This window comes from Dysidea avara, chromosome 7, assembly GCF_963678975.1.
Source record: "Dysidea avara chromosome 7, odDysAvar1.4, whole genome shotgun sequence".
In the NCBI taxonomy this organism is placed as follows: Eukaryota; Metazoa; Porifera; class Demospongiae; order Dictyoceratida; family Dysideidae; genus Dysidea; species Dysidea avara.
In genome coordinates this window covers 14,917,649-14,937,145 of record NC_089278.1, presented here as the reverse complement: position 1 = coordinate 14,937,145, position 19,497 = coordinate 14,917,649, and the positions used below count along the sequence as shown (strand labels likewise).

The following is a 19,497-nucleotide window of genomic DNA, read 5'->3' as shown; positions in this document are numbered from 1 at the left end:
TTTTGCCCCGGGCCCCACCCTGAAAGGGGCCCCAGGAGGCCCCATGAAGGGCCCCCTGAATACCTGTTTAAAAGATCGATATACTCTAATAGAGCAGTCAGATCTAAATACTCTAATAGAGCAGTCACAGTATTCTTCAGAGGAGCAGTGTAGCAAGCTTATAGATAAGGAGATATGGTTGGTGATGGGTAGTTATTGTCACTGCCAGCAGGTTGTGACCTTTTTTTTGGTCTTCACCTTACAACTTGGGTGAAGGCCCCACTTTAACTCTTTGCCCTGGGCCCCTTAATTTCTCTGGGCGGCCCTGTTTACAGCACAAGTGCTGAAGGTTTGTAGGACACTTATAGATAAGGAGATATGGTTGTTGAGTGGTAGTTATTGTCATTGTCAAGAGGTTGTGACCTTTTTTTTTTTGGTCTTCAACTTATAGCTTGGGTGAAGTTGTGATTCAGAATGGAAACCTCCTTGCCTCTGGGACCCCACTTTAACTCTTTGCCCTGGGCCCCTTAATTACTCTGGGCGGCCCTGGTCATGACTTTCTGCTTACTATTGTGTTGTTTATTTTTTAAGGCTACTGTTTATAGCATTTTGTGTATGTGACTTCTTTAAAAGTATGGGAACAACTTACCTTCTACTGTTCAGTAATAATTCCTTTCCACCTCCTACACTTTTTTGTTGCTTTTCATGAACTACTAAATAATATTTTAAGCCAATTGCATATTGTGTAAATGTTAAAGTAAAATTACTTCACACATGCAGAGACTATGTATGCTAAACTGCCTTGAAGTTATCCTGTTCAGTCTTTCTTGTATATGCTTATAAGGACCAAAGGTGGCTTTGGCACTTATAAGCTGGTATAAGTCATACCAAGCTGCTCTGTAATTTCTCCCTTTACAGGTGAGCACATTAAATTATCAATCTGTCACTAAGTCGATGGATTTTGCAGTAAAAGTAATCATTAGGTGTAGACTATGTCATCCTATTTAGTTGTTTTCATGGCTCTGACCAACCCACTTCTTTTCTAGATTGAAAAATAATAAATTTTCATGAGTACCAAAATCAAGTTAAACCACCACAATAAACTGTTGCGCATTAAAGGAAAGTACTACAGTAGCAGTGCATGCAAAGGTCTGTAAATTGATGGATGTTGTGGTTGAAATATTATTAGCAGAAAAATGCAAAAAGAAATACACATATAATGTGTTCACCTAAACTAGTAAATGTCAGAGTACTGATGATAAACAGTAGATTTAATTGCAGTGGTATTTGGAGTACACAAACTGACTATCAAATAATTCCTTGACAAGATAGTCATCAGCAGTGCCATCCAAAAATTTCATCCCATATTCATCAGTGGACCAACACTTCTGATAATTACCTGACAAGCCATTAAGACGTTCAAATGGCTTCACTGGAAGTTTTCTACCACCAACTGACATGTGTACACCATCACTTTGTGTAGGCTGCCTCAGAAACTGACCTAACATCAAGACAAACAATAGTGTGAGAAAAAATGGTCAATTACGTACACAAAACTATATCATTAAACTACTGAGATTACAGTTGTATTGTACTGTGCCAGTCTACAGGAGTAAGCATAAGAGAATTGTATCTCCTGGTATTCTGCCTGACAGTATTTTAATCAGCACAGTACTAACTACATAATAGTTTGAGGCCTACTACAAGGATCTTTGTGATTTAAAAAGCCGAGGTTTTTGTCTGGATGCTTGCTTACAGTTATCGTTATACAATAGTGGTGCTTGGAGATCTGCTTTTACCACGGTCACCATGGTGCAGGGCTCCTGGGATGCTTGGCAGTACCATGTATCTTCATCACTATCAATGAACCACCTAATTGAGTTCTAAAATTCAAAGGCTTATTAGCAGGAAATATGGGCATAGCCTCTTTTAAAGCTACGAAGATCTGAGTGAGTGGTCTCTAACTGACTTAGAAAATGGTGTGGGTGTATTTATACTAGTAGATGGATGGATTGATCGTGGGTTGAGTATAACATCATATCTTGCACAAAATGTAAACCCACAATCACTTTTCACATTTTATTTATAAAAGGAAGCTCACTGATCTGCTGTGAGATCTGCAACGCTACTCAACACATCAGGGAACCTCTCCAGAGGTCTCTTAGTGATTTTAAAGGCCTCATTATCTCCCAAAGATCAAAGGATTTCATGCATACCATTTTCTAATGGTTTAAACAGCCATTTCCATTTAAAAATATGCATATACTCATCGTTATGATATATACAAACATAATATTATATAGTCCATACCAATCATTCCATGAGTCTTGCTGGATAGTCCAACTGTGACAGGTACATAGAAGCCAAGATAATGCTTCCTAGGACAGACGGAATATTTGGTACAGTTGAGTTGTGATCTCAGTACAGCAAACTGGACAGTGTCTCCCACAACATTAGTGATCTGTACTAGTGTCTGGTTCATGGTGACCACAAATGTTCCATCTTGTGTGGTAAAGCTGCCCTCATTATTCCATGACACACTACCCTCACCTGTGGGGGACCACATAACATTCACTAAGAATTGTAGTACTTGAGGTTGGTTACCAACCACCAAAAACTACCAACCAGAAACCAATCTCAACATATCCTTGGTAGTTTTGGTTGCGTATAATTAAGCGCTTAAATCCAAAAATATAATAAACTTGGCTTGGCTTAGTTACTCTCTATGGCCTGTCTGGTGATATACATAACTTCACCAATGATGAATTTAAAATAGAATCTAGAAACAGCAATATAGCTAACAAGAGTTTTACACATAAAGCCACATTTAATCCCTACTTCATTATTGTTTCAAAATTTCTATGTAGTTCTCATTTGTTCAGTTTAACGTTAAACAGACCTATAACAGCCACTCCATTATCTGCAGTGATCAGGAATTTGGTCACCACTCCAGTTTCACAACTCTGGTGACTGATCGAGATGGAACCAAAGTAGGTTTGGTCAGATCCTTTGAACACTGTACCAATCAACAGTCCATTAATAGAATACTCTACATCAGTTAACAAATTATACACTTCTCCCTCCATTCCTTTTAAGGTATAGCACAGCCAGTCACCAGATAGTGTCTCCACTAGGAAGTGAGGATCACTGGTCACTCCTGACAATGAAAACAGTACAGTCTAACAGCAGTACAAGTGTCACTATCGTGTACAGAATATTAGCCACCTGACTAGGTAACTACACACCAAGTCTTGTGATCAAGTCTGAGAAAAATGGTTTTGGTAAGGTTTGTTTTTCACAACAAACATATCAACATGCTCAACTAACAGAGTCCGGTGGTCTGGTAAGCTCTAGAACTTGTGATATAGAGGCCTGGAGTTTAAAAGCCTTATTTTAGCTGGTTTTGAGCCCTTACTAGTCTGTAACTTCACCTCAAAATTCAATTGTTGGCTACATGCCCTGGAAGGTGAACTATAGCATTGTAAAATGTGCCCATACTGATGAGCTCAATCATTGTTATTTGGTCACCTACAACCGTTTAAACAACCATCATTTCAGGAAAAGGCATTAAGACTAGTTTTCTCAGACCTGGTCATGCACATTATAATTAATAATATTATATAGCAAAGTCTGTTATAGGTTGTGAAGGCAGTCATTCAGAATTACATACCTCCAGGTGGTCTAGACGGAACCACTCGACCATTCTATATAGAAAATACACAAATGGTAAGTAATTAACTTAGTGTCTGATTTGGGTATATAAAACATGCTACAAAAGTATGAGTGTCTAAACTAAAAGAGCTGATGTATTAGGAGCAACCAAATTAATTGTTTTACTGTTTACGACAGAAGCTTGGCAGTACTACTTATAAATTTTAACGAATTTGGCAAATTTGTCAAACTTCATGGTGTATTATTGCATGGCTTATGGTAAATTCACCCAATACTTTAGTTGGCCAAACTACTTTACATGCTGATTTGCCACACTTACTTTGTGCCAAACTTTTGTCATTATACAACTTTGAGCAGTGAAAATTGACAATTTTGGTCCCATCTTAAAATGATCTACCTTTGGCTTGATGACAACTTCTCTAAGAGTCATCGCTAGTCACTTGATCACTATTTTGTCAGGTGCACTTATAAAATTAGCTGCCAGTGCAAAAAAGTGGCCAAGTAATTAGCCAACAGCAGTTCAATGAAAAGGTTAGGGAGGAAACTGGATTTAGGGAAATACCATATATAGCAAATGTGTAAAAGATCATGAAGAAGCAAAAAACCCCCCTCAAATTTTTGGATGATATAAAATCTATAAAAGTTTCCTCTCCACTACTGTACACATACAAATTTTTGAGATACGTAATTTTTATGGATCAACTAATTTCAGGATTTTCGCAGTTTTATTTTCAAGGATCACTCTTTCTTCACTGAGGTTACCTATTAAGCAGTATAGAGCTAACCCTGATAATCATTAATTTTTGAGGATGAAAATTTTGTGGAAACTGTGAAATCTGCAAAAAAAATTACATATTTCAAAATTTTGTATGTATACGGCAGTATAAGAATCAAAGTAATAATTTCTTCACTTTTTATTTGGTTTTGTAGGTGTAGCTAATTACCAGCTACTTCTTTTTTGTGAACATGCTATTTTTGGTCAGGTTGTTTTCACATGAGTTAAAAAATATTTCTAAGAAGAAACTTAGTGGATAAAAGACAAAACACCGTTACAAGAATTGAACACTTTGGTGCGCTATCCAGCAGTCTATCAGCAAGGGTAAAGCCTAACCTATAGGAACCTTGAAGGTGAATACTGTACTGTTCACTTAATCATTACAACTAACCCCATCTGTATGTCCTCTATCATCCACTGACTCCAGATTACCTAGAGTACGGTTCTCACATGGCTTCACCACCACCAGGGATGTCAAACGTGTTACAAACTTGTACTGTAAGGATAACTGTAAAATTTTATTCTCTAATGCTTTCTTTTCTTCTCCAGATAGCTTCTTTACTTCTTCCAATGATTGTTTTATCTGTAAATAAGCCCAGGTGCGTTCCACCAAGCTAGTCCCATCAGCGCTATCCAGATTTATAATACGATTAGACCTCAGTTCCTTGTTACCACTAGTTGATGAGCCACGTAGTGTTACATGTGATCCTCGTCTCAGAGCACGGTTGATACGTCCTGCTACTAACAGTTGAGACCCGTCAAAGAAACATCCAGTAAAATCAGTTTGTGTCACATTCTTCACTAAACCTGGTTTTTGAAATTTTAACTGCATGGAGCAAAGCACTGGACAAGCTATTTCTTTGAAAAAGTCTATCAATTGCTTCTCAACATCATTGCCTTTGTAAATACGACGAGCAAATCCTTGATTGTCAACAGCTAGTTTCTGCAACAAGTCAAAATCCAATTCATTATTAGAACCAAACCCTAGAAAGTATGGGTAAAATGTCTTTTTTGTTACTTTAGAAAAATGTTGAACTCTATTTTTAAACCTTATAGCAATCTGGCTAGGATTTGTAGTATGCCCACTGGTAGGTGTACCATCGGTAAGTGCCACCATAAGGTGGACACAATCAGTGTCAGATTTATTCACAAACTTCTCCATCACATCCATACCATCTTGTAATGCACCATCAAAGTTAGTTAATCCTCTAGCTCTAATGTTATTTACTATTTCATTGAGTTTATCCCTTTTACGACCTACTTTGACAAGGCCATTTGTCTCTTTTTGTACTTCAGTAGAGAATAAAATAATTCCAATACGATCTTTATCTGATAGTTTCTCAATGATATGAAGAAGTGATTTCTTGGCCTGATTGATCTTATCTCCACTCATAGATCCCGATACATCCACTACAAATAATATACACAGCTTGAATGGCTCCTTGGGAGGAGTAGATAACCTCCTATTATTATTATTTGGTTCATCAACTGTTCCTACAGGACAAGTACTGTTATCTTCTTGAATTGCACGACAATCAGAGTTGGGTAGAGTGTAAGACACAAACATATATCCTTTTCTGTCAACCAGTGTGGTACCCGGCCTCTTACTATCAGTGTCAACTTTGTAAGTGATGACAAATTCTCTGATTTGTTTCAATGACAATTCTGTCTCCAGCTCAGCTTCATTACTATTTATCATATCAAATGCCACATCATCATAGTCACTACCAGGCTCTGGCTTAACACAAGATATCAGTTTATTGTCATTAATGTATACCTTAAGTCTCCTGGTTAGTGCTGGAATACTGGGGGTCACTTGAATGGGTATCCTGAATTGCCCGATGCTCCTCTCCACTAGGTACTCATAATGCATCTGGAATCTCATTCGACAGTTTCTCGACACAGCTACACTAACACTGAACTCGTTCTTACCCCTGAAATGACACTATTAGTCTAGTGTGACACATCTGTCATGCTACCCACCTTGCTTCCACAGTTGCTGCAGTTTGACCCCTTCTTACAGCATTGGTAAACTTTCTCTCAGCCTTTTTCTTTGGTTCAATATCAGCTACTAGTATTTCATCATTAACATCACTGAAAAGATAATATGTTTACATTTACAAGCAGGTATGAAAACCATGTAGCTATTGAGGTTTTTGATACAACTTCAAGGCTATATATACAGTTACAGTAACTTACATGTGAAAATAAGAGATAAAAGCTTGGTCAGGTAATGTAAGAGCAAAATCAGCCAATTGTACTCCATCATGAGGATTAAACACCACTGCATTAACTGACACATTCACATATTGGTTGTACACTTGCACCTCAATGTTGAGCTCATCCAGTATTACATCATTACCCTATGATGTGGTACATGAGTAGTCTTTATGGTACACGCTATGCAATAACACTAATGTACTTTACAGTGTTATTATTATAACACATACAGTTACCATTAGTTAAATGAGATCTTGTATTCTAGTTGATGCCTTGTTTCAAAGCAGTAAGCAACATTCAGTTTTGGTGACTTAGTTTATATACCTCATCTTGGCCAGCTATGTATAGTTCACAGGTTTTCAATGCAAGTCCCTAGTGGGATAGTTAACAAAACATTGTTGACCGTTCTGTTAGAGTGTTTAAATGCAGGTGACTGCATGCTCTTTTAGAGTGTTTTGATCATTGTAGTGGAAGGATCCCACAATCCTGCAAAAAAATTGTGCTGTAGTATTCAACCCGTATATATTAACATATTGACCTTTATCAGACATTTTTTGTTGGTTGTTCCCATTCCCATCTTTGTTTCTGCTTCCTAGAATTCTACTTATCCATGGCTTAGTAGTGTGATGCAAAGCATGCCAATCTATATAGGGGGTCTTGGGGCATGGTGAATCTGAGAGTGATCGTAGCAGTTTATCAGAATACTAAGGAATGTTGTATTAGGGTGACTGCTCTATTAGGTTATCTCAATCTTGAGACATATTAGTATCCAGTTGACCAATGTTAGGGGTCTGGGAACATGCCCCCCCCCCCCCCCCCCCCCCCCTCCCTACAGGAAAAGGAAAATTTTGACTCACTACTCTATTAATTAGGGTACATTAGGGTACGTTGATCTTAATGCATTTATAGTTGCTTCACTGGAATTGTAGGTAGCTAAGCATTTACCTATTTGGTATAATACAATCAGCACAATATTACAGCTAGAGATAATTTTAGAGGGGCTAAGCCCCTCCATGATCTCTTTGACAGAGGTTACACAGCCCTCCTATATGCCTCCCTTCTCCACCGTCCCTGATGTTAGCCCCCCATAGCCATTCTCCTTTAACAGATATGCGAGGATTGGGAAACTAAGAGCTCACCAGAGCACATTGCAAAGAGTCATTGGTATTACTATTCTTGCTATATCAATGAATGGAACTCCAATTCAGTTACTCTAACAACACAATCTGACTAAAATATAAACCACTGTATGTACAACACAAGTTGAATTGGTCATTGTGGTGATGCACCAACTATTGATCCTCATACCACACTCAGACACTTTGTTAGTTCATGCAACATCATCCAAATGAAGTAGAGTACATTCCAATTGTGGCATTTGTCTGCCACTCAAAAGCTAATCTCTTTTGTGTATGTGCATGGTTAATGGGACACATGCATCTTGATATGCCACCTTCATGAGGACTGTGTACACATGTATCTTGATAAGCCATCTGCATGAGTACTACACAGATGTGCAGAAATTCCAGTGCACAATTAAGGCCAACCTACATTACATGAACTATGACATCAGTCACTCTTTGTTGATGCACACACAATTGAAGAAATTATGTGTGCACATTATTAGTAGCTATGCGTAATCATGTCTTTGTTGGTATGTGATGATGTGCACATAATTATTGTCTTAGTATCACACACATTTTGTGCGGGTTCACCTAGTTGGTATTATTATTCTTGCTATATCAACCAGCAGGCATAGGCAGACACTGTTCGGAGGGGGGGGGGGGGGGGCAAGGAGTTTTAGGATAAACAGTGTTTCAAAGAAGAAGAATGGAACTTTTAGTACGCAAGTTATATTCATTTGCATAACTTTGGTTGTGTTATAGCTGTATGAGTGAAGGGAATAGACTCTAGTTGGTTACTTCTGCGGTTTGAGTATTTTTTTGATGGTTATTTAACAAAGTGAAAGCTTTGCAAAGCATGTATTAAAAAATTAGTTAGTCTATCTGAGATAAAAATTTTTATGGTAAAGTGTAATTGTTATAATTATCAATTGATAATTGTGACTATTATATTGAAGTAGTGACTGCTCTATTAGAGTACCTTGATATTTTCACAACTTATTTGCCCCAATGCATTTATAACTGCTGTCTTCTATTTGCCCATTGAACTCAATACAGTGTGAATAATTCCCAGCTTGTTTTCATGTCAAAATAGTTCTGTAAGTCCAAGGGGGGGGCAGATCCACCTATGCCAGTAGAACTTTGCTTTATTAAACAAAGAAATTACTGCAATGTATTGTGTTGTTAGTTAACCTTTATTTGTGTCCATTCATTAGATTTCAACAATAAGTAACATAATCAACTCACAGCAGTTTTCACATGTTCAGGATCAGGACAGTCACACTGACCAACTGGAGTGGGTAATGGAGGACATTGTGGTGGGATTGCATCACCTTGTTCTCTGTTGGTGATGTAGTAACGGACACACCTATACACAACACAAATGCTATTATGTCAATCTCTTCTATGAATAATTTGTATTGTGCATCAAAGATTTAAATGACCATGTTACACCATAGTGTAAAATAATGCTAGCTGATTTTGAGGCACTAATACCATACTACAAATCACTGTGAGGTATCACATAGCCGGAAAGTTTGGTGAATTTGGCAAGTGCAGTATTTCATCAAACCAAAATCTGTCAAATAGTTTGTCCAATACAAATCTGTATTTGCTCTACTAATTTCTAAACTTTTTTCTCACCAAAATCTTATTGCAGCAAAATTTCCAAAGTTTCTTCCCGCCAAATTTTCGGGCTATATGATAATTGTACCACTCACAGCTGACCCTTCATGTCACTTACTTTTATGATTCATTCACACTGAACCATAAGCTAGTAGGTATAGGTTGGGTGTAGTGTGTGCATGTGTGTGTAGCTTGCACATACTGTTTGTGCTCAGGGGCAAAGCCAGAACCAGGGCCACCCGGGCCCAGGCCCAAGCATCAATAATTCGAGATACTCTAATAGAGCCGTCAAATTGAGATAAATCAGTCTCAGTATTCAGAGAAGCAGTGTAGCAAGCTACATATGTAGTTATAAATAAGGAGGTTTAGTTGGTGGAGGGGAGATCAAGGGTGTAGCCAGGAAGGGAGGGGGGGTTCAGATGAACCCCTCCCCCTTTCAGAGACAGAATATTTTAAAACTAAAAATCACATCAAATTTTACAGCCCTGGAGCTCTCCGGTAGCTACTTGCACACTAGCGCTCCTCTGTATTACTCTCGAGGGTTGCATTGCATTAATACTGAACTATTGCAAATCATCGAGATCTATTGCATCACATGATCAGTAGTGCATGTGATGCATGGTGGAAATGGTGAAAGAGTTGGTTGAGGCAGACGTATTACAAGGCAGCAGCTGCGATAAACTTGAGTGGTCATGTTATACATGTGTCAGGTGATGAATAGTCGATGTATATTTATCTGATGAATGGTTTGTTTATTTGTCACATGTTGTGGGCACCTGATGTCTCAAATACATTGGAGTACAAGCCACTGCAGCAAGCCTAAAGTTACTGACCATCAACAGGAGGGCCGACAGAGAATAATGTATACCCGGAAGGAAGTATTGCTAACTAAGTGACTCAAGTGTGGAGGGTTCCCATGTGCTAGAAAATTTGAAGTTGGCTGTCTGGAAGTGAAGATTAGCTACAATAGGTTTATAGTTTCTATAAGCTGCATAAGCAGCAGTATGTAGGTTTTAGCTAGCTAGATGCACAAACAGCACCTTTTAATGTTACTGCCTAAGGGCACATTTTGTGTATGCATGATTTTCGTTCAGATGTGGTCTAGGGGGAAGCACCCAGGCCTTCCCCCAAAAACATTCCACTAGACTTTTTTTGGTCTTTAGCTTACAGCTAGGCCTTGGCATCACCAAAAGTCTGGCTATGCCCCTGTTTGTGCATGTGTATGTATGTATGTAGCCTTATTCCTTTCATGGTCCTCAGCATGGCACTCACATTATATGTTTAGCTGCTGTTATTTTTGTTTCCTTGAACAAGGAGCTATAAACTGCAAATTTCAGAGCAAATTTGCTCACATTTCTTTGGATCTGGCCCAATGAGGACTTCAGGGTTACTTGGGGGAAGCCAGTTGTCCAAGTCTCATGTGGGTGAATACTCACACCTTTACCTCAATACATCTTAGACATGATACAGGGTTATCCCAAGGAGGTGGTCCAGTACTCATGGGGCAGGTACGACAATGCAACTGATGTACTTCTGCATGTGAACTGATGTCAAGTATGTACTGTGGTATACGTGGCAAAACAAGGTTATTTAAAAAGGCTGGTTCCATTCTAAGGCATGGTATTAGAACTAGCTACAGCCAGCTATATTCTAGAATCTTTAATTTTAAGAATTATGGAGCAGGGCGAAGAGTAGGAGGGACAATTTTGGCTACCAAAGTTATCTCTGTAGCATATACAACAGGCATGAATACCATTCAAGGGATCCAGGCTGGTGCCATTCCCCCATGGATTTTAGAAGATATAGTAATTTGGGCTCGGCATTATTAACCTTAGTAGCTACATCTAAAATGTGACTTTCCACAAGCATTAAACACTAAACGTAATGCAGTTTCCACCATATATATGCACCTATAGATGTAATGGTAAATAATACTACTCAACCTTGTTTCACTGTTAAAGTAAAATAGTGCTTTTACTGCAATCAACAGTAAATAATAAAATTTACTCTTGCTGCAATGTACAAAAGTTTAAATATTTCAATCAAAAAAAGCTAAGACTTGATCTTCCCAAAATTTGATGGGGGTTCCATGGAACCATTGGAACCCCCCAGTGGTGCAGATGTCTGTGTTATTGATGCAGTGATTTAGACACAAGGACTTGAGATAAGCATATCTAATTCAAAACAGCCAAGCTGTAAAAAAAGTGTGCGGCCCTCAAAAAGGCTATGGTGAAAAAAGATGTGAAATCCAAGGTGCCCTCAAAAAGGCTATGGTGAAAAAAGATGTGAAATCCAAGGTGGCGGCCAAGAAATGGCTGTGATGGTAGGTTAATGGTAAAAAGTTTAATAATGACAATTCAGGTGAATTTTGTGCCAATTGACCAAGCGGCACCAAAATTCACCTGAATTGTCATTATTAAAATTTTTACTATTAACCTACCATCACAGCCAATTCTTGGCTGCCACTTTGGATTTCACATCTTTTTTCACCATAGCCTTTTTGAGGGCCGCACACTTTTTTTAAGCTTGGCTGTTTTGGATTAGATTTCACTTCTTTTTGTATTTGTATACCCCAAAGCCGGCCTATGGCCTGCTTTGGGACTTTTTTAACCTATCTTTTTTTCTTTACCACAGGAAGAAGAAAAGATGAAGCAGATGTACCTTAAATATTTCCGATTTTATCAGTAAATGATATATATAATACACATATTTATTACAGAACTGTCCATGGTGGTTTCTTTGTAACTGAACACTCTTCAAGGTAACTTCTTCTAGCTGATCTCTCTACAGGGTGATTTATTTGTAGCTGAATTCTGTACAGGTGATTTTTTTGCTGCTGAGCTCTTTACAGAATGGTTTCTTTGTAGCTGAACTCTCTACAAGGTAATTTCTTCTAACTGATCTCTCTACAGGGAGATTTGTTTGTAGCTGAACTCTCTACAGGTGAATTGTTTGCAGCTGAACTATCTAGATGATGGTTTCTTTGTAGCTGAACTCTCTACAAGGTAATTTCTTCTAGCTGAACTCTCTGCATGGTGGTTTCTTTATAGCTGAACTCTCTACAAGATAACTTCTTCTAACTGATCTTTCTACAGGGCAATTTGTTTGTGGCAGAATTTTCTACAGGGTGATTTCTTTGCAGCTGAACTCGGTTTCTTTGTACTGTAGCTGAACTCTCTACAAGGTAATTTCTTCTAGCTGATCTCTATACAGGGTGATTTGTTTGTAGCTGAATTCTATACAGGTGATTTGTTTGCAGCTGAGCTCTTTACAGAATGGTTTCTTTGTAGCTGAACTCTCTACAAGGTAACTTCTTCAAACTGAACTCTCTACAGGGAGATTTGTTTGCAGCTGAACTCTCTTCATGATGGTTTCTTTGTAGCTGAACTCTCTACAGGTGATTTGTTTGCAGCTGAACTCTCTATATGGTGGTTTCTTTGTAGCTGAACTCTCTACAAGGTGACTTCTTCTATCTGATCTCTCTACAGGGTGATTTGTTTGTAGCTGAACTCTCTTCATGATGGTTTCTTTGTAGCTGAACTCTCTACAAGGTAACTTCTTCTAGCTGAACTCGCTACATGGTGGTTTCTTTGTAGCTGAACTCTCTACAGGTGATTTGTTTGTAGCTGAACTCTCTACAAGGTAACTTCTTCTAGCTGATCTGTCTACAGGGTGATTTGTTTGTAGCTGAATTCTGTACAGGTGATTTGTTTGCAGCTGAGCTCTTTACAGAATGGTTTCTTTGTAGCTGAACTCTCTACAAGGTAACTTTTTCTAACTGAACTCTCTACAGGGCAATTTGTTTGCAGCTGAACTCTCTTCATGATAGTTTCTTTGTAGCTGAACTCTCTACAAGGTAATTTCTTCTAGCTGAACTCCCTACATGGTGGTTTCTTTGTAGCTGAACTCTCTACAAGGTGGCTTCTTCTAGCTGATCTTTCTACAGTGTGATTTGTTTGTAGCTGAATTCTGTACAGGTGATTTGTTTGCAGCTGAGCTCTTTACAGAATGGTTTCTTTGTAGCTGAACTCTCTACAAGGTAACTTCTTCTCTCTACAGGGAGATTTGTTTGCAGCTAAACTCTCTTCATGGTGGTTTCTTTGTAGCTGAATTCTCTACAAGGTAACTTCTTCTAGCTGAACTCCCTACATGGTGGTTTCTTTGTAGCTGAACTCTCTACAAGGTGACTTCTTCTAGCTGATCTTTCTACAAGGTGATTTGTTTGCAGCTGATTTTTTTTACAGGGTGATTTGTTTGCAGCTGAACTCTCCACATGATGGTTTCTTTGTAGCTGAACTCTCTACAAGGTAACTTCTTCTAGCTGATCTCTCTACAGGGTGATTTGTTTGTAGCTGAATTCTGTACAGGTGATTTGTTTGCAGCTGAGCTCTTTACAGAATGGTTTCTATGTAGCTGAACTCTTTACAAGGTAACTTTTTCTAGCTGATGTCTCTACAGGGTCACAAATTTGTAAATGAATTCTCTACATGGTGGTTTCTTTATAACTGAACTCTCTACAAGGTAACTTCTTCTAGCTGATCTTTCTATAGGGTGATTTGTTTGTAGTGGAATTCTGTACAGGTGATTATTTTTGCAGCTGAGCTCTTTACAGAATGGTTTCTTTGTAGCTGAACTCTTTACAAGGTAATTTCTTCTAGCTGATGTCTCTACAGGGTCACTAGTTTGTAAACGAATTCTCTACATGGTGGTTTCTTTGTAACTGAACTCTCTACAAGGAAACTTCTCCTAGCTGATCTCTCTACAGGGAGATTTGTTAGTAGCTGAACTCTCTACAGGTGATTTGTTTGCAGCTGAACTCTCTACATGATGGTTTCTTTGTAGCTGAACTCTCTACAAGGTAACTTCTTCTAGCTGATCTCTCTACAGGGTAATTTGTTTGTAGCTGAACTCTCTACATTGTGGTTTCTTTGTAGCTGAACTCTACAAGGTGATTTCTTCTAGCTGAATTATCTCTTTCTATAGTTGCATGAATTCCCTACAAGGTAACTTCTTCTAGCTGATCTCTCTACAGGGTGAATTGTTTGTGGCTGATCTCTCTACAGGGTGACTTGTTTGTAGCTGATCTCTATACAGGTTACTTGTTTCTAGCTGATCTCTTGAATTCTCTTCAGGGTGACTGCTCTATTAGGATGACTGCTCTATTAGAGTATCTCGATCTCGCACTTGCTACACCAAGTTGGATTTCGTGTTATAACTCCGTGACTTTAAGTATGATTCTTCTACACCATTGAAGAGCCTTTCTAAGATGATAACTCCATCTGTACAGCGATTTTCAAAGCATTACCCCAAGCGGTTTATCTGGTAGGCGTGGCAAGCAGTCGTTTTTTATTAGCTAATCTCGATTGCATAATTGTTACACACTGTTGTTTGTTTCGTTGTATCTTCCTGGTTTTTACCTCGATTTCTTTCAAACCACAAAAGATTTGAGGTTCCATAGTTAACCTATTCACCCACCGATTTTCAGCTTCTTCCCATACGCGGTTTACCCTGTAGGCGTGACAACATATTGGTGTTATTTTTCGTGAATAATCGCTCATAACTCTTTGCCTGTTTATCGTATTCCAGCCAAAGTTGGTACAGAGATGCGCCTTTATACCCCCCCCCCCCCCCCCCCCCCTTCTGTGTGCCAAATTTCAAGGCGATCGGATATGGCGTTCACGTTTTATAGCAGTTTTTGTAAGTGTGCGAAAAGAGGAAGAAAAATAATAATAATAAAAAAACTAAGAAACTAAGTCAATTTTTGAAGTTGCATATCTTGGGAAGGCTTGAAGCGATTTCGCTCAAATTTGGACTGTGGAGTGCTGAAGTTGGAGGGAGTGTCCACAGCAAAAATCGTCTTGTTTCATCAAGGCAGCACAGAGCTACGGAGGTGCGAAAATTGCATTTTCTTTCTTCCTGTCAATATACTCACGGGTGTTACGTGCCGGCTTCTTGGGCCGGTGTGTCTTGATAGCATAAGTAATCAGCATATAGGTCATGGTAAATAGCTGCTAAGTCATCTTGGCAACAAAGTAACATGACATCTTTTGATATTATGCACCAATAATAAAATAATAAACTTTAAACTCATTTGTCAATATCAGAATTAGGGTCAATGGGTATCAAAGTACACTAAACAGCCCAATTCCTACATTGGGTTCATTAATTTTGCAAACAGTCAAATGGATCTACTGTCTTCAATTTCCAGAGCATGATATGGGCACACATGTTATGTAGTCAGGTAGTAGACAGGTATGTACCCATTCTGTATGTGCACAAACAATTATTATCCAAGGAGGATATAGCCACAATACTGTGTATGCAGCTCAACGTGAACAATTAGCTACCAAAGTGATTAATAGCTAGTTACTGCACCCACACAGTAACCATGACCACCAGACAGTGTGTAATTAAGTATCATTATAGGCCAGCTGGACTGACACTTTATATCTTGTAGTTGCCATAACTTTAACAGGAGACTTCCCAACCCTGACAAGCACTATAGCCATTGAATTTTCAAACTCTCTTTCTGGAGTACAACTCCTGGAAGTTGGAAACTTTTAGGATCCATTTAGTCCAGATGTATGTATAGTACCATCGATGCAGATCTGATCAAAAAACCACTGCTACTGTCTACTGAACAAAGGCTAATTTCAAAAGGCAAAAAATAGTTATAGCAAAAGTTATCAGAGATTCAGAGAATTATGGGAGTGAACACGAATATGCCACAATAACATATGACTTCTGGGTGGTACATTCTCAAAATAGTCATTCCACCATTCCATTCCACCATTCCATTCCAGTGGAATATATTCTAGTGGTTTATAACCACCAGCTGGACTTACACATCATACAAACAACGTGGTCTACGGTACACTGTAAATTGATGGTATGACTCTTGCAATCACTTAGTATGATGATCATACTAATACTAAGTGACCGCAAGAGTCATACCATCAATTTACAGTGTACAAGTGTGTGTGTGTGTGTGTGTGTGTTTGTGTGTGTGTGTGTGTGTGTGTGTGTGTGTGTGTGTGTGTGTGTGTGTGTGTGTGTGTGTGTGTGCATGCTCCCTAGGAATACACTGTCAATACATTCTCTATGAACTGTATGAACTATAACCACTACTTCACTATCTTGCAGCCATGAAGGATCAACCATATAAGTGACAGACTGGTCATAAAAAAGCCATATACGGAGTGATGCTTATCAACTATACACTTGCAACTGCATGCATCCATTATACAAGGAGGAATGGTTTACACTCAACAGCAATACACAAGTACTCATGACAACATTGGTAGGTATAGTTCCATCACTCCACATATAGAATGATACAGGAGATTACATACCTTGAGAATGGCCATATTGTAATGATAGGAGTGACGGGTTCAATGCCTGATCCACCTGATCCACCTGATCCACCTGATCCACCTGAACCACCGGACCCATCATCTCCATAGTAATTAAAGAAGGTTGATCTCTTCTCTCTTTTCTCTTCATCCTGTAGTGTATTTTTTAACACAGAGAATAAAGTCTACATAGTGTGGATTGTTCAAATATAAATCAGGTAGAGTTAGTAGTGCATGTAATTTTAACATTGAATTATTACGTAGACTGACCACAGTCTGTATTAAAATGTGATCACTAGTTAAGCCATCTGTAGTTAATGCACCACACACCCACACACTGGTCACTAGCAATATCTCCTAGGCTGCTCATTACCTAATACCTAATGCTAACAAATGCACCTGACCATATCCCCAGCTATAACACCACATGAGATCAGATTACCTAGCTATAAGCCTTGGAAAATGATAATCAACTCACCAACTGCATAATATGTCTAATATATGTCAGGTAGCTAAGCTATACATGCAGTTCTATGAAGTCAATTATTATATATACATACATACATAATGTTAATGATCAGACCTGCACAGGTACTATCTTCTTATTATATGCAGCACTGAGGTAGTTCCTGAGCCATTGGGACACACCACAGTGTGCCACATCTGTAGCAAAGAACAAGACCAGCACAAGAATCAGACACAACTTCATCATGTACTGTCTGTACTATAATTATTTCGAGGATTATAAATAAAAGTATTACGTAATTATCGAAACTGAAGAAGTTCCCAATGATACGGAAGCACTGTGACTCGACTTGAACTAATGTTTCAAAGTTTACGAATAACTATAGCTCAGTACTAAATAATCAATAAAAAAATACACAGTATATTTAATATTTCAAATATATATGAGCTGGGTTAAGATCAACTGAGATATAAGCTGAACGGTGAGACCTCACCTCTTTTAGTTCGTTGCTTCTTGCTGTTTGTTAAAGTTTGTACTGGTGGAACCTGGCTATTCTTCAGTCGCTACCCGTATAATGACTTCGATTGTGGGAGCCCCCGGCACATGCATCCCGAACAGCTACTCAAGTCCTTCCCGCTTCCATGAACTCAGTGTAGCTACCCGACTCGGCGATTTATTTGAACAAAAATTAGCACTAGTCATGTAATTAACATAAGTTAGCAGCTAGCTATTAAAATGTTAAGTTTTTTCATTAAATTGATATGTATAGCTATTTCAGTCACAAACCATAATTGACATTTGTGACTTAAAGGGAACTAAGCCTGCATTGAAAATAGCTTATGCTATCTATTTACGAAATCATGAATCTTGAAGAATTTAAAGTTCAAAATCTGTCAGCAGCTGAGGGCTATACGCCCCAGACCCTACACCCATAAGTCAAATCTGGAAACCACCTTGGATACGTACGTCCCTGGCTACAGTAATTCTCTTTCACTAGTTGCCTTTATACTCAAAGAACGGCTACCTCCAAAACACACTTAAAGGATAGCCGGCACCTTAGCCACCCTATAAAACCTCTCTTCCCACTTATGACTCACAACTCAACCAGCTGCTTAAGTAAAAAAAAACAAAAGAACCTTAGCCTCACAAACCGTACTATCTGTGATAGACAACACCAAGGGGGAAACACACCACGTTCAACCTCACATACCCAGTTACCCACAATACACTTCAGTTAATAGATGACTGAGAAGCTGAACAGTAGTTATCTAAGAGGATGCATTTGGTCAAATGCTCAATAGTATCAATAAGTCCCATCAGCTTATCAGCATCTTCAACATTAGCAGTGTGATGAGAGAAGTTCTCACCATTCAAAGGCTACAAATTGGATTTGGTGCAACTTTATGAACTTCAATTAAAGGTGGGGCATTTAAAGGGCATCATAAATATTATACTGCTCCCTGTACATAGTTGCATGTTCTCCAAAGCCTGCATAGATAGAGTTAAGCTGTATCGCAGCAAATTTCCTTGTAAGCAGTATAAACAGAATCATTAAAATTGCTAAAAGGGTCTAATAATTACTGGTGCTTTAAAACAGATGAAATCACTTGCTGATGGTTTAGGTGCATCACAAGCCAGCAGAGTGATCCTGCTTTAGTCCAAGAGTTCATAACTTAATGACAACTAGACACAGAATGAAGCAAATATCCTTCCACACTAAAGGACAGGTCCTTGTAAATGATGTCCTCACCTGTTGTATAAAAACTTTACTTCATGGAGACAGTGAAATACCAAACAGGTTGAAACAGCTGCTCTGGATAAGTACCCATCAGCTTATCAATGATGTGTGTATGCACGGGTTGAAGGCTTAAAGTTCAGTGTGTAGAGTTATATTTTGTAAGTTCATTAAAATGATGCCGGTTGGGTCTATGGTACCAATCACTTTATTTGGTGGGTGTGAGACTATAATCTGCGGTAAGGCAACAGCAAGCACAAGTAAGCAATTATTAAAACTACAGATATAATATTATGCTATATACTACATTAATCATAAATAATACTAAGTTGCGCTTTTATTTGCATGTATTTGAGTACAGCTTTCTGCATCGTAACAGCCAATACCATTCACCATTAGTCCATTACCTGTAAGATTAACATCAACCAGCTGCAGAATAAACATGTACATTACACCATGTCCATTATGGAGTGCCATTTGTGTCAAAATTAGGCAATAAAAATCTTCAGATTTACTATTAAAACCACTTAAAAATCAATTGATTTATAAAT

At 38.4% G+C, this 19,497-nt stretch overlaps 1 protein-coding gene and 1 long non-coding RNA gene across 2 annotated transcripts; one reads left to right on the top strand and one right to left on the bottom strand.

Annotated features, from left to right (window-relative positions):
- The first annotated feature begins 21 nt into the window (after nt 1-21).
- LOC136260136 (uncharacterized) lies at nt 22-9,210 on the top strand. Its single transcript, XR_010703437.1, has 3 exons — nt 22-3,212; nt 3,619-3,705; nt 8,985-9,210. It is a non-coding gene; the product is annotated as an uncharacterized lncRNA (long non-coding RNA).
- On the bottom strand, nt 1,148-17,488 carry LOC136260135 (inter-alpha-trypsin inhibitor heavy chain H3-like). The gene is made up of 10 exons (XM_066053760.1): nt 17,329-17,488; nt 16,746-16,897; nt 9,016-9,136; nt 6,626-6,789; nt 6,410-6,520; nt 4,818-6,360; nt 3,650-3,683; nt 2,879-3,136; nt 2,290-2,529; nt 1,148-1,480 (listed from the first exon to the last, which is right to left on the bottom strand). Exons 1-10 carry the CDS (start codon nt 17,455-17,457, stop codon nt 1,251-1,253), a joined length of 2,982 nt encoding a protein of 993 aa, XP_065909832.1. The 5' UTR covers nt 17,458-17,488; the 3' UTR covers nt 1,148-1,250.
- Between the last annotated feature and the right edge of the window lie 2,009 nt (nt 17,489-19,497).